We start from the raw sequence: 15,214 nt of genomic DNA, 5'->3' as shown, positions 1-15,214 counted from the left end.
GTAGGGAAACTATATTATAAAAATATATTTTGTTTACCAGAGTAACCAACAGTTTCAACACTGCCGATTTTATACTAATAATGATATTGTCACTACAGAGAGGTATCTGTTTACTTCCTTTGTTTATAGAAATAAAGATTTTTAGTTAAGCTTTAAATTAATTTCCAGGGCAGCTGCGAGACTCGCTACCTGATGCTGTACCAACACTGGAAAAGCATGAAATATCTCTATTATTTTTAAGTTTATTTATTAAATAAGGAAATTTTCCATGGACCTAAAGGAAAGCTCGCTCCCAATATCCCTACATACTTAGTTGACCAACAGATCATTTAAAGGGTATGCATTTTGAGCTCTGAAAGTTAACTCCTCAGTCTCAGTCTTGTGAAATATTTCACCAGAACCAGTGGGACTGTCTGCATGTTAATATTTTGATAAGTTGGAATCTTGCTGGATGGAATCAGTTCTTGCAGCACATGGTTTCTAAGGCAGTTCGTTATAATCCTGCATTAGGATTGGCAATAGAATGTGAGATCAGATGTTTCATTTAAAAGTTCCACTTATGATGAAGCAACTTTTATTTTTCCTCTTTGGAAAATCTCTGAGTGTCTTTGCTAACAGTACATCTGCATCCCACATATCAGGGTGTCACCAGAGTACTGGAATTTGTGCACAGACTTTCTGCGTGGTATGATAGCACTGGCAGTGACCAGAGCTCATGTGTTTTGTGTTCAGGATATCTTATTTTTTATACTCTGAGCTGACTACGAATTCATTGCATGGTTCAGGAATCCAGGAAAAATTGCAAGAATCATAAATTGTCTCAAGTGCCAGACCTTTATAACCTTAGAGTGTAATCTTGTAAGAAATGTCTTGAACAATTAAAGAAACTGATACTAAATATTGCAGTCGAGCAATAGAGATTCCATTTTAAATATTTTCAAGTCTTTAACGTCTTTCAAAATTATTTCAATTTTGAAAGAGCTTTTGGTATCTACTTTTTCCAGTAATTTTTCATATATTTTCCTGGTGGAAATGAGGCTTAGGCAGTCGCTTTCATCTCTATCTGTTTGTCTGCTCTTTGTCTCACAACAACATCTGAACTGGTTTGCTGATTCCACAGGACTTCACAGTTATTTCTGAAAGACTGCCTAAAGCTTTGTGAAATTTGGAGCCAGATGATGGGAAAAGAGATGCTAAGACAAAGGCTGCAGCATGAGCCTATGTATCATTAGACAAAAAAGCCCCAAAAACAACAGGGGGGGAGATGCCACTGGAAAAGTTCTGTTTACAGTTTTTGATCAACTCTCACTCCACAAGAAATGAGACTTCATTAATATCAGTGCTCACAGAAGCGTTGCTTTTCAAAGCAAACTGAGTCTACATTTAAGTTGATGTTTTCCCCTAGAGTCCATCTTTAGTATAAAACTTCTTTGAACTTTGGTCTGTAGTCCAGAGGAAATTTTCATATAAGCTGCATGTATACTGAATTTTTAAATAGACAAGCATAGGGGAAATACATCATTTAAAGTAAACTCTTTCTTCAGCTTGTCTGTTATGTGTTGACACTAAGATATTTCATGTTACATTGCTTATGTCACAGGAAAACGTAATGTTTTTGGGGAAAGAAAAATCTATACATACGGAGTGACCTATTCTATAGTTTAACTGTCTTTCAAGTCCTACTAGGTTTTTAAAAGATAATACAGGTAGAACTTGACAGTTACGGATGATAAGGGTCTTTTACAAACCTCTCTGGAGAAGGTTACATATAAACCTATTAGGGTAGTTCATAAGTACATTGCAAAACATAGGGGGCCACATAATAAACACAGATAAAGTATAGATATAACCTCAAACAATTTTTGGTGTCAAAAGATACACACAAAATATTTTTATGTATGAAAATACTTGTTAGACAAAATAACTTGAAGCAGTGGAATAATTGGCACGTATTCAAATTGCAGTTAATTGAATTCTTCATCTGTGGCTAAAAGAGCCACATGGGGTACAGATTCTGCATAGAGGAAGCAATTTTCATTAACAGGATATAATTTAGAATGAGAAAACATATACACTCTGCCTGAAACACAGTTAATAATTAATATGGAATAAATATATAGACATATACCGAGTTACCATATTTCTACCTGTCACTTTTTAGAGTTTCAGCAACTCATTTGTGTCCTAAGTAAGTATATTTATTCAGAGAGATGACATTGTAACACTGCCTTCAAAAGTGGAAGACCTTTATGTCACAGCATTGAAAATGAGTCATCCTTATTACCAAAATGGCAAAGTGAGATCAGGATGGTGATTTGATCTCATGTCTACTTACATCTAAGATGTTTGCTTGTATGTGAACTGACACTGTACTGTTTAAAAGCTAATAACAAGTTCTCAAATTGAGCATTATTTCTGAGGCTGATCAGGTTTTTTTTTTCTTTTTATAAATTTTTATCTTCTTCTTTGTACTAATTTGATCGTGGAACAAATCTGCCTTATATATCTCTATATGACAGACTTTTATGCATGAGTATAGGACTGTGAGAAAAAGTTTTACTCGTTGTCTGAATTTCAGTTAGCAGCCACATGTAAGATAAGGACCCCTGAGAAATCACAAAGGTGGACACAGACTGTTTAAGTACAAGAATGGGTTTTAATTTTATTGGGTTTGCCATATTTCTGCCATACTAATTTCGTAAGTCACGGTGCTAATTAATATAGCTGAATTGTAGAACTATACTTCATATTTCATTCTCTTTAATAACAGGTTGTAACAATACTGGCAAACATGTCAGTCTTGGACCAGTGTGCTTCAGAAATCATCCAAGGAAATGGTATGTATTTTAGCTGAATTACATTCTGCATTTATTTGTGGAGAGTGTGGGTAGCTGGGAAAGGAGTGGTTAAAAGGTAAAGGAAAAATGCTTCACTCATATTACTTATTTTTGCATCCTGTCTCTGCTGGATATTGCACATTGCCGGAGGGTGCAAAATAAGTCCTTGGGATGGTTCTATGTAACTGAAATAAATTACCACTTCTTTAGAAAACTTTGCATGTATGACCGCTTCGCTGGTGTTCTCTCTGTGTGTGACTTATTCACAGTTACAAATCAAGGTAGTACAAAGTGTTTCAACAGTTGATTACATTGTATACGGTGGCAATTCTTACACATTGAAAGACATCATCTGACACTGGGCCATGCATACTTGCATTCTGTGTACTTTTTCCACAGATATTCAGGAATATTAACAATTTTGAAGCACTATGTTTTTATCACTATAGTGCAGTTGCCTTTTTTCCTCATATTTCTTTAAACATCACAAATTCATTATGTTGGAAAAAACCTAGGCATTATAGGCCCAACAGAAGGCTAAGAAGTTAGGTTAATAATTATGTGGATAAGGATACAGGAAGGTGTAACAGCTTTATTAATACACCTACCAGCAAATTCATGGCCAATGAGCAATAGAGCAAGGGGGGTTTTTGTTTTGTTTTGTTTTGGGTTTTTTTGTTTGTTTTTGTGGGAGATATTAAATTACAATGAAGCTGCACATATACTGATATCTCAGATATGGCTGATGGTAGGTGGGAGAAGGGGTTTCAGAAAGCAGCTACATAGAAGCGGGTCTTGAAATCGAATTGGTCAATTCCTGTGTAATATTTGATATAGCTGATTTTTGTATTTGAGTCAAAAATTTGAGCTCTGTGCACACAGATATGACTGGCAAGGATCAGGCACAACTAATTTGGTTGATGCTACCCATGTATGCATAGATATAGTGTGCATTTGATGTTCCTGCTAAGGTGTATGTGTGTTGCAGTTTGAGACAATGTGGAGGTTGAATGGGTCTGGATAGTGAAGCAATTTAATCCCAGATGTATGCAATTTTACAAATTACCTGACGTCCCAGTCTGATGCAGAAGATAGTGCAGTGAGGGGGAGGAACAAAGCAGGTTAGCGTGGTAGCTTCTTACATGACCTTCTCTTTGCATGCGCGATGGGGCAGAGAGAAGTTGGTCAGATCCATGTGGTGGTTTCTGCTATGTCCCTGGTCCAAGCTCCCTGTGTTCCTGGAGGCTGGAGAGGTCGTCCTGACTTCTTGGTGCAGGCACATGGGGCTTTGGGTAGAATCCCAATCTTTTCTAGCAACTCTTCGTAAGACCCTGACATTTCCCAGGACCCTGGGTGTTTGTAATTATAGGACTGGGTAGAGATCACCCTGTTGGTGATTTGTCTGTCTGACCTGTGCTGCTGTTTTCTGATTTGCAGTTGTTAGCACTCATAATCTAGATAAGTCCTGGAAGATTATTCACTCCTTTCTGATTATCAGGTTTGTTATGTAGTTTAGCTATCTATTTCCTTGAGCACACCAAAACCTGTTTTGTTGTCTGGGACAGGTCTTTGATAATATTTCATCTACTTCCACTACAGCAGAAACTTGACTCAAATTCATGAAATTATACAAACAGCTATGTCAAACTCATGTTAGATACTACCTTAGGTGGAGAAGTACCTGTAGACTGTTAAGATCATGTGCTGAAGTAAAGTCTGTGTATATGCTCCTTAATGGAAGATCACACAGAAGCATTTGCCCCCATGATGTTGAGAAGGGTTAACAGACATCCTGTGTGTAAAGGTTTTTTGCGTCAGACTAACGTAATGATTAGTTGCTGATTCACAAACTGAGAAGGGTCTTTGAGTCCTGGGGAGTTTACATGCATTTTCTTCTTCACTTCAACTTTTTTGTATGTCAATTGATTATTATTATGATTATTGCATGATTCTGATGCTAATTCTCTTAATTATTTATGTAAATGTTCTAACAGTTAAAATCCTCTGATGTTACCTGAAGTAATCTGAATGCTTAATAGCATATGGAGTCTAATAGCACATAATTGTAGTTACATTTAAAAGAATTAGAAAAGAGAAATCAGTACAGACTCATCTGGTTTTGTGCTGCTAGAATAAGAATATCAACTCCTACAAACAACAATAAGTTAATGAAACAATTTTGACACAGATGACATTGTCTCTTCTGAAATTAAGAGTTAGTTGCACAGTAAACAAGAGGCACATTGTCATCATTGTCCTCATTAAATGATTCTCCATCCCTTAAACAGTTTGAGATGGGAACTTTCAAAGGCTTGCTTGAAAATACATAAAGTGAATAAAAGTTTTAATTTCCTTTAATTGGAAGCAAAACTTCATGGAGAGACCTGAAATACGTCACTACAGGTTTTTAATTTAGTGATTACCTTTAGGTTAGTTTAGAAGCAGATGAAGAATTGCATTTAGTTTGACTGAAACACATTTGTGAAATTTAAAATACCAACATGTAGAGGAGTCATGAAGTTGGGGGAGCAAAGAGTTAGTGCATTTTCTAGTTCCAGACCTTCTGTAGCCTCCTAGTACAGACAAATGTGCACAGGTCAGATATGCCTGAATGCTGATGGCCAAACTGCAGTCCACATTTATGCATTCTTCATGCCCTATTTGGGCAGTGATTGGTCTGTATTTACCTAGCTTGCTTTTTTGCTATGCTCTTTTGGACTGATTTTTTTTGTTGGAAAGAGGATGACAATGGCTCTTACATCCTTCTAGGTGTTCAACTTTTAATGGAAATGCTCTTTGAAAGATCATCTTCAGGAAATTCAGCAGAAGTTGCTGCTTGTGAGCGAGTCCAACAGAAATCTGCAGTTACACTGGCACGACTCAGCCGTGATCCTGAAGTGGCAGATGCAGCCATAAAACTCAGCTGTAAGAATATATCATCAGCTTAATGGCAGACTGAAAAAGAGGGAGGAACTTCCAGCCATGGAGAAGCTCTTTTTCATTTTTAGGCCCACTTGGTATACTTTATGGCATAGGCTCCCTATACAGTCTGTCCAGAGAGTGACTGAGGAGGTTGTGCTAAATGAATTTCTGGCTCATTTCCCAGGGTAACCTGAGGTTCAGTATCCACTCGACCCATAGCTGTGCCAACTGACAGTGCTGTATCTCCCATTCGTTCACTTAAACCCTTGTGCAGGATCTGTCAGTGGACGGAAAACTTGGACCCCTGCAGGTTGAGACATGATGAATCGAATGGGAAGCAACATGTTCTTTGGCTGGAGTTTTATGAGGGCATGTGGGAGGGTTGATAAGGAAGAAATGGAGGTCAGAATTTCCACTCTGAAAGAATAATAGCAGATAAAAAGAATGTATTTGTTTATGCTTGACAACTATTAATTACGACTGCTCTGAACTACGTAGCTCCAAGGAACAGTCCCTTAATTATTTGCATATCATCTTTGCATTAGAGACCATATCTACTAAGGAAGATAAATATGAAAAATCTAAAAAAAGGCCTCATCTCCAAATAATGAGTTTGTTTTTCTAAATTGTTTCTCCCAATACTGTTTTGTGCACTCAGGTATTCCTCGACTAATTAAACTTTGCAGATCACCAACTGAAAGAAATAACAGTGATTCTGTTTTAGTGGCATGTCTGGTAGGTACATTTTAATCTTTATTTCATGTTAACGTTGAAATATGAAGAAAATCCAGCCCTTTAGATTTCAAAATGCATAAGTATTTCAGGAATGTTTTAAATTCATGCCAGGGTCCCCTGCTTTTCCCCTTAAGCATACTCCAGCACAGTGTCAATTATTTATCTTCTGATTGAAGATTTAGGCACTCAAGGAAAAATGGCTTCATCTTTAAAAAGACGAAAAAAATTCACTGGAACACTTCAGAATTAAAGAATACCAGGTTGGAAGGGACCAAAAGGATCATCTAGTCAAGGTTTTAGTAGTTCTTAAATTCCATTCTGTGATGATACTGTTTGCTGAAATAAGTCTCAAATCACAGGAGTAGCAGCCCTTTATCTACACACACACGTGTGTATGAAAATATAAAGTGGCCAAAGAGAGGAAAGGAGATTTCTTGCTTTAAATACAATCCATCTTTCTCTATTTGAGACTCCAAGACAACACAGAGTCCAGCCAAGGAGTGGTCAACAGAAGGTTAACACTTTCTCTGTTGGCCCTGAGCTCCATGAACTATGAGCTCCATGAACTATGAGCTCCAGCCAACTGTTGGAGTTGAGTAATTTCACCTAGTGTTCTGTGAGATGACAGTGCTCTGGGGACATGGGTGATCTAGGTTTAGGAGATAGGTTTTGTTGAATGAAGACTGAAGAATATTGTTTGGGAGTGCTTTTTTAGCATTAATGTTGTTTTAAACTTTAAAGTAATACTTGGTTATTGCAGCTTTGATTAAGCGCTAGCTTTGTACCAGCACATAAGCAGTTTTGTTCACTTGTTCATTTAAGCAGGCCTCATTCAGGATGAAAAGGGTATGAATGTGAGCATAAGAAATGCTGTGGTTATTCTTCATACATGTCGGGAAAGCTTGTTGGTCTTGTACGGCTAGAGCAGAGGCCACAGAGTGATGGCAGCAAACCAGTCTGTGAATTTCTGGTGCCATCTCATTAAAGTTTTGTTGCACATTTCTTGAATTTGTGTATATTCCTTGAGATAACTGCCTGTCTGCCTCAGCAATTCTGCTTCTCCTGATATTTTAGCAACTTTCTGATGACACTTTCTGAAAAACATGTGGCAAAAATACTCTTTGAGATATAAGCTGCTTCAGACTTGGATAGGTATCATCACTGAGGGCTTGCACTCTTTGGTATTTTTAGCTTGGTTGTTTACTTTTTATATATTTTCAAGCTGGTGATTAGCTCTTGTGTTAGCACTGCCTTGACAGACAGCACAGACATAAGTTGATCACAATTATCAGACCTTACTAGTAGAAGACAGTTTTTGGTCTTGAGGAAAGCCAGCCTGCTTCACCATTGCATCCATCATGTCAGGTTGCTAGAAGCTATGTAGCTGTTGCATATTTTTCTCCAGGGAGAAAAACAAGTCATTTCTTAGGAGAGTTTATGAAGATAATACTATTATCAGTGCCATCTGTATTGTACAGCCTTATAATTAGAACAACTGGCGGTTTTATTTGTTACCAAATGGTTTGAAATGTACAGCTTTTTTCTATTACACTGGTATATAAAAGATGTCTGTTTTGGGCATTGCAAAAAAATTATCTAGGAGACATTTTCTGAATCAGATACTATATAGTTCTCATAAATAAGACAAAAGCTGAGAGAAGAGTTGAATAGAAAAAGTCAATGTTAGAGCTGCAGCGGATCAGAGATAGGTTTACAATCAAAGTGCTCACACTTTCAACTCTGTGGTCTTTAACACCACTGTCTCTGCTTTTCAGGTCTAAGTGTAATGTGCCCCAAACAATTTTTCATTTAATAGCTGATTTGAGAGGAAATTGATCTGACAGGTGAAGACAGCAAGGAGAGATTAGCCAGGCAGAAGAGTCCAGAGACCTGCTCGCTTCAGCTTTGAGTCTTGGCTGTTATTTAGAGATACTTACAATGGATTTCTGCAATGAAGGCTTTGTCAGTATTACAACTGCGTTGTTTTGTTTTTCTAGGCAGCCTTACGGAGACTGGCAGTGATGAGTCCTGATGGACTTGAAGATTCAGATTTTCAGCAGCTAGTAAAGCCCAGACTTGTGGATTCTTTTCTGCTATGCACAAATATGGAAGAAAGCTTTGTATAAATGTGAGCCAAAAACCTTTGAAAAATAATGAAGATGATAGGCATACATAAGATATGCATATACAATTTTACTTAGTTTTAGTCCCATTGTTATTTATAACATTTATTTTATAACCATGAACATATGGCTTGTGGAAGTAAAGAAACAGAATGAGCAAACTTGTTTCAGTAGTTAGCAAAGGTAATGTTTTATTTTATTTTCCTGCCAAGACAGATCAACAGATCTTATCACTGCCATCCAGCAAGGTGGTGGTGTCTTGTTTAATGTAGTTGAATCAAGGTACTAAAGCCAAGAGTTTGGTGCTCTGATGTTAAATGCTTCTAATAATGTTTTATGGCTGACATTTTTCGACAATTAGAACACTTTGCAGTTTTTTTAAGAAAGTTTTTAGTCTCATGCATTTGTTGCATTAGAAGAAAAATAATCCTTAAAGCTACAAGTATATACTTTGAAATGAAAGGGATGTTACAGTCTTAGTCCCTTATTATTTTTAAAAAGAATTATGAAAATAAGTAACTGTGATTAGCTGAGAAAATTTTCTAATACTGGCTTGGAATGATGTTAGAGGACATTCTTATGCTGTATAAAGATGTGCTTCATTAGAGGATACACACTTGCAGACATGTCTTTTATTTACATTTACTGAAATTTCTTACGGAAATTGAGAGAATTCTAGAAAAATCTTTATGAAACCAATCACACATCATCAATGTGAAGGAATCCACATAAGACTGAAAATCATTACACACTGACAATTTTCCCTCCTTTCCAAGCCTTACAAGAGCTGGATGTGAGTATGTCCAGACATGTTTTTAATAATCAAGCTACTGCTTTTGTGAAAAGTTGTACATGCATACAATAAATAAGAGTAGATAAATTAATGATAATATGAATTTCCATTTTTCTGTTTTTCTAACTAGTCTTGTATTTCTAAAACTATGAAATAGGACTTTCAGGAGCTCTTGGACTTGATAAGAGATGTTATCAATGGATAACAAGATAATGAATAAAAATTATTTTAAAATAGTTTAATTTTTTTTCATGAACATAGCTTTTAATATTTTCCTCTTTCTTTTCATCAAGAAACAATATAAATTTAAAATTACTCAACCAGCAATATCTTGAGAGTGTTTTTTCCCCCAGCTTCTCACAAAGCACTCTGTAGGTTATGAAAGCATGTGTATTTTTTTCTTGATGGCTTATAACTATAGTTCTGGATCATTTTATGATCGGCAACTTTATGGTGCTAGGACATCTGCCAAAAAAGTAAGCACATCTTTTCTTTACCATACTTACTCTGTAGATATGTTAAGCAGCTTAATTCATAATGTTTATTTAGTATTATGTGGTGTTTAGATGAAAAGTACCAGGAAATTGCTAAGCTGTGATTGCCTTCCGCAGTTTCTGTGTCTGAGAAATCTGTCCTGCTTCAAGCAGTGATAAATGGTAGCTACTTTTTTTCTTCCCTTGAGTATTTTGGTTAAGAAGTCTCTGACTTAACATTTCTTACTTATGATTTCTTCATTTAACTATGAACTCTGTCTTGAGTGAAGTTTTAAAACATTAGAAAACATACAATGACCTCTGTCATAAGCAACCACTCAAAGATAACCATTGAATCAGACACTTCACAGATGTAATTTTCTAGTAAGAGCAGAGATGAATTCTGCTTTGTTTGCCTACTTTGAGATGGCTCTTTAAACTTCTGAGGTTGTTAAGATGTATAGCACTGCACAGCTTTAAAAATATTATACAAGTGATTGACTCTCCTCACTAAGCAGAAATGCATGTACGAACCACGGGTGCTTTAAGTGATAAAATAAACATTCTTGATATAAGCAATGAACTCATAATTCTCATAACAAATAAACTCAATAAGGTCCTGTTGCTGTCATGCTGATAGTGCGATAATCCCTAATAGAATACAACACATTAAATGCTGTTGTGAATGTGTTGTACCCCTGCACCATTCTGTTAGTTGCAACTAACACCAGAGATATTTGTTTGTAGATGGGGTAGGGCTTATCCCATAATTGATGAAGTTTAAGTCTCATTTTGAAAAAATGCCCACACATGTAAAGTGAACTGAAGTAGCTATTAAGAAAATGCCATTATGACTTAAAATGTTTTAAAACCTTTTCCAACAGGTCAGTCAAGTACTCAGTGAGCAGGCCAGTAGCAATGAATGAGTCTAATTTGCTCTCAGATACAATAATGTGAATCTGTATCAGTTGATTTTACTTCAAATAATCTCAATCTGTAAATATGTGGCCATAATTCTAGGCCACTATTATCAATTTACATGTGTTTGTATTATGAATGTGGCTGTTTACAGTACAGAAAAAAAACCACATTTAGTTGGATCTCATATTTGTAGCAGAAAAATGTATCTTGGAAGAGCCAGTTCAGAGCTGTAATCACCCAAGTGTCATCAAAACCATTTTTGCTAGTTCTGAATTTTTCACCTAAAGTTGTGCACTTTATTTTTGTATATGCTAAAGATTATGAAAAAATAAACATACCTCTCCCTTTGCTCTTAATTTACTTGGAAATAAAAAATACTGAACTATTATTTTCTCATTGCTTCTGAATGAATCCTGGATTAAAAAAATGTTTGTTTTGAAAGTGATTTTTCAGTTTTTAAACCAAAAGAATGAACAATTTAAACCAGAATAAGCATGTTTAAATTCAATGAAATACGAAAAAAAATCTTTTACGTTAAAAGATTTTCACTAAAACATGCGTTTTGATGGATCAAACTTTGGACTCCCTGTGTATATCCATACACGGTTAGCAGAGTGAGGCGGAGTATATGTAATACCTTGACATATCAATGCCTATATGTGGGCTCATAGACCTACAGACACTGCATGTAGGTTAGACATTAGCTTAATCATTATGGAAGCTGAATGTTGTGCTGTTCAGAAATGTCGTCATGTCAGTGAACTTTTTCTCAACATTTTAGATTTTGTATGAAATCAGGAGTGTTAGGCAAGCATGCAGCTAACTGCAGGATTCTTTGTAACTTTGATTTACATTCCAGTGACTTTGGACAATGTGTTCAAATTTCATCTTTAGTTTGAACGGCTTTCATTTTTTTGGGGGCCAGATGTTTCATTCATAGAATAAATATTATTCTCAGTATATTGTGTTTGGTCTATGAATCATTTATGTGGAATGTTACTTGCTTGACCTGTTCTGTTTAAAATAGTATTTGTATCTACAAGGAATAAGATAATGTCTTGGTAAGTCAGATGGCTTGTCTATTTTTTAGGGTTGCCTGTTAGTATCCAAAAGACAGAACTTGGTCTGTAGGATGTCACGCTGCCTTAATACAAGACTGATTCTGATACCTCATATGGCGTGTTCCAAACATGTATGTTAGCCATCCCCTTTTAGACAACAGCAATGAACAGTCAAAATAACATTGAACATTGGCTTTTGTATTTTGAGAAATCTGCTTTGATTTTCAGTTGAAGTTTATATTAAATTTAACTCATTTAAGGTAACACTCTAGATACTGTAAATTATTCACTAGTGTTCTCATTTTTAAGGAGAGGGAGGGAAGAAGGCATTGAGCATTGAAAGATAGATCTAGAATGAATTTGTTCATTTGATCTGGAAGTGCTTAACTGGTGGCAAGCTGGATGAATAGTTTCAGCCCTTGACAGGCTAAAGAACCAGAAACAAGGAAAACACAGGGTCATCTATTTTAGATACTTACATGTTTTGCAAAAATCCTTCGTTCTACCTTCTAGCTTCACCTTGGATCTGAGTTCCTCTTCCTCTAGCTGTGACAAATTTCTGCCTCTTGGGAGTGTTATTTTTATAATTAGTAGTTATCTGAATAGAAAAGTTCTAAATTCTGAGGTCTGGTCCTGCTAATTATATTAATAAGATTTTTTTTGCTGAGAAACTAAGTAACAAAAGCAGCTTGTTAAATACATGTATTCTAGATCAGCTGGAAGAAAAAGAAATGTTTATTGGTCTCACAGCTGGGGGAAGAACCAGCATATTCTCCATAAAACTTTAGAGAAAACATACACATAACAGTCTACTTCCAGGTATTGGTACTTTTACAAGCGGACGTGCTAAGCGTTCATGAATTGATCAGTCTTCTGCCAAAATAATCAAAGTAATAAAGGAAAACCACTAGACCTACAGACAAATCACTGGGATATCAAGGAATTTTCTCTTTCCTTTTCAACAGCCCATCAGTGACTCTTTGTTTTAATAATTCAAGTGTGCCTAGAACCCACTGGAACCTAGGGGAAACCTGTGCAAAAAATGTGCAGTAGGTAATACTGATAATTTGATTTAAAGAGATGTTAAAAGGGATCAGAAGGTTTAAATGGTGTGAAGAAGGATGTGTGTCCAATGTGGTATCTTTTCTATAACTACTGTGATCATCTGTGTCATAAATGTCTAACTGAAAGGTACACTGCCTGTTCCCTTTTCTTCAAGCTTTCTAGATAGTACCACTGTCTTTTAAATAGCTTGTCTATGACCTCCACAACCTTTAGAATGTGACCTAACAATGGACACGTGTATAAAAAGTTAGTCTGATTTTTTTTTATATACCACATAATGTAAAAATCTTTTTGAGTACTTCTTAAGGATACACCTAACAAGATATGTTCGTTACATATGCTCATCAGGTAAGGCAAAGCTTATGATAAACCGAAAAGATGTATCTAAAAACATCCAGAAACAGCCACGTTTGTTTTCACTTGCCTCAAAAGAATAATTATGGAATGGGCCCAAATCATCTAGGGAAGCCTTATTTGAAGCTATGGTAAGTCAGTGTGCCTGCCCTGCAGTAAATTCTGTAAGTATAGTCCAGATCAGTAATTTAGGTACTTTCAGTAGTCCACATAAAGATGTGGGCAATTCTTTTTCTTTGAAGATGACTGCCCAAGACAGAGTATGCACAATGCCATGGAGCTACTCTTTTTTTTCCTTTTCTCTCCCAGGAATTATATATTGACAATTTGTTTGGAGGAGATGTCTAAACATGTCAATGCCTAACTGTTATTTCAGATCACGTGAGACGAATTCCAGGCTCTGTCTGGAGACAAAAGAAATGCACTTTTTCAGCAGGGGTTTCACATGGTGTTTATATATCAGATACAATTCCCATCAAAACAGAAAACTTTGCAACATCAGACTTTCCCTTCGAAATCACTAACAGAGACATTATTTTCTTGTTTGTTATGCTCTAGATGATGACTCTTGCTTGCCAATGTTGTAAAAAAAGAATAGCTGGACCAATTTATCAAGCTCAGAATATTATACCAAATGATGCATTTCTAATTGGAGAAAATCTCTTGCATTTAAAGAGAAGGAGAAAAAAACCAGATCACATAACACTAACTCAGAATGGTCTGCAAAGTGAGCTAGCTGAGACAAGATGTGAAATACCATCAAGCCAATAACTAGCATTGCACATCAGGAAATGTACTGCTCACCAGAAACCAACCAACCAACCCAAACCCCTCTCAAATTCAGCATCTTTTCTTTCCCAAAAAGTAATAAGCTGAGCTTTAAGGAGGAAAAAATCCTTTTTCATTTCCAACTTTGTTTTAGAATGGTCTTGTACTGTTATTATCTAGTCTTTACCCATCGAATTGTCTTCTTTGCCTTCACATGTATTAAAATTCTCATGATAATTACTGTTACAATAACATATATTTTTTCCTTGAACTCAAAATGTTTAGCTCTAAATGTAGTATTAGATAAATAAGAGATGAAACAGATAGAACAGATGAACAGATAGCCAAAACTTGAAGAGATTTCTCTTTAGAAATGCATTGTTGCATAAACACATTTTAAAACATGGGTTTGATTAAACTACTGGGTCCCAGGCCACAGAAACAACTATCCATATTGAAGCAGGCACAGACCCGCCGTCAGTGAAGGAAGAGCTGGTGTGTCAACTATTACTGGAGCTTGACCTGTATAAATCGATGGGCCCAGACGCCATCCACCCAAGGGTGCTAAGAGAGCTGGCTGACGTTGTTGCAAGGCCGCTCTCCATAATCTTTGAGAAGTCATGGAGATCGAGAGACGTGCCTGAAGACTGGAAGAAGGCCAATGTCACCCCTATGGACAAGAAGGGTTCCAAGGAGGACCCAGGTAATTACAGGCCCATTAGCCTCACATCGATCCCTGGGAAGATTATGGAGCAAGTCCTCCTGAGTAATATCACCAGTAAACTGGGACATGTGATTGGGAAAAGCCAACATTGATTCACCAGGGGTAGATCATGCTTAACAAATCTGATTGCTTTCTATGACAGAGTGACCTGCTTGGCAGATACGGGGTGAGAGGTGGACGTTGTTTACTTGGACTTCTCAAAGGCTTTCAACATGGTCCCCCACAGCCTCCTCCTTGAAAAACTGACAGCAGTTTGTCACAAAGGACATAGATAAGGGCTCTCTACAGTGAGTGGGGAACTGGCTGATGGGCTGCACTGAGGGGTGGTAGTAAATGGTTCATTCTCTAACTGGCAACAGGTCACAAGTGCGGTCCCTCAGGGATCAATATTGGGCTCAACGCTATCCAACATCTTCATTAGTGGTCTGGATGTTGGGA

General features: G+C 36.6%; 1 protein-coding gene across 1 annotated transcript in view; it reads left to right on the top strand.

Annotated features, from left to right (window-relative positions):
* Positions 1–8,804, top strand: part of INSC (inscuteable homolog (Drosophila)) — a gene marked incomplete at its 5' end in the record, with an annotated part of 17,528 nt that extends 8,724 nt beyond the window's left edge. Inside the window, 4 exons of the mRNA XM_010181443.1 lie at positions 2,771–2,837; positions 5,607–5,762; positions 6,418–6,494; positions 8,492–8,804. Coding sequence (XP_010179745.1) covers positions 2,771–2,837; positions 5,607–5,762; positions 6,418–6,494; positions 8,492–8,620 — 429 coding nt within the window. The remainder of the gene's footprint in view (positions 1–2,770; positions 2,838–5,606; positions 5,763–6,417; positions 6,495–8,491) is intronic.
* Between the last annotated feature and the right edge of the window lie 6,410 nt (positions 8,805–15,214).

The sequence above is a fragment of the Mesitornis unicolor genome, unplaced genomic scaffold (assembly GCF_000695765.1).
Source record: "Mesitornis unicolor isolate BGI_N332 unplaced genomic scaffold, ASM69576v1 scaffold19743, whole genome shotgun sequence".
Classification (NCBI taxonomy): Eukaryota; Metazoa; Chordata; class Aves; order Mesitornithiformes; family Mesitornithidae; genus Mesitornis; species Mesitornis unicolor.
The sequence above is the reverse complement of the archived record's forward strand: the minus strand, read 5'-3'. Positions and strand labels throughout refer to the sequence as shown.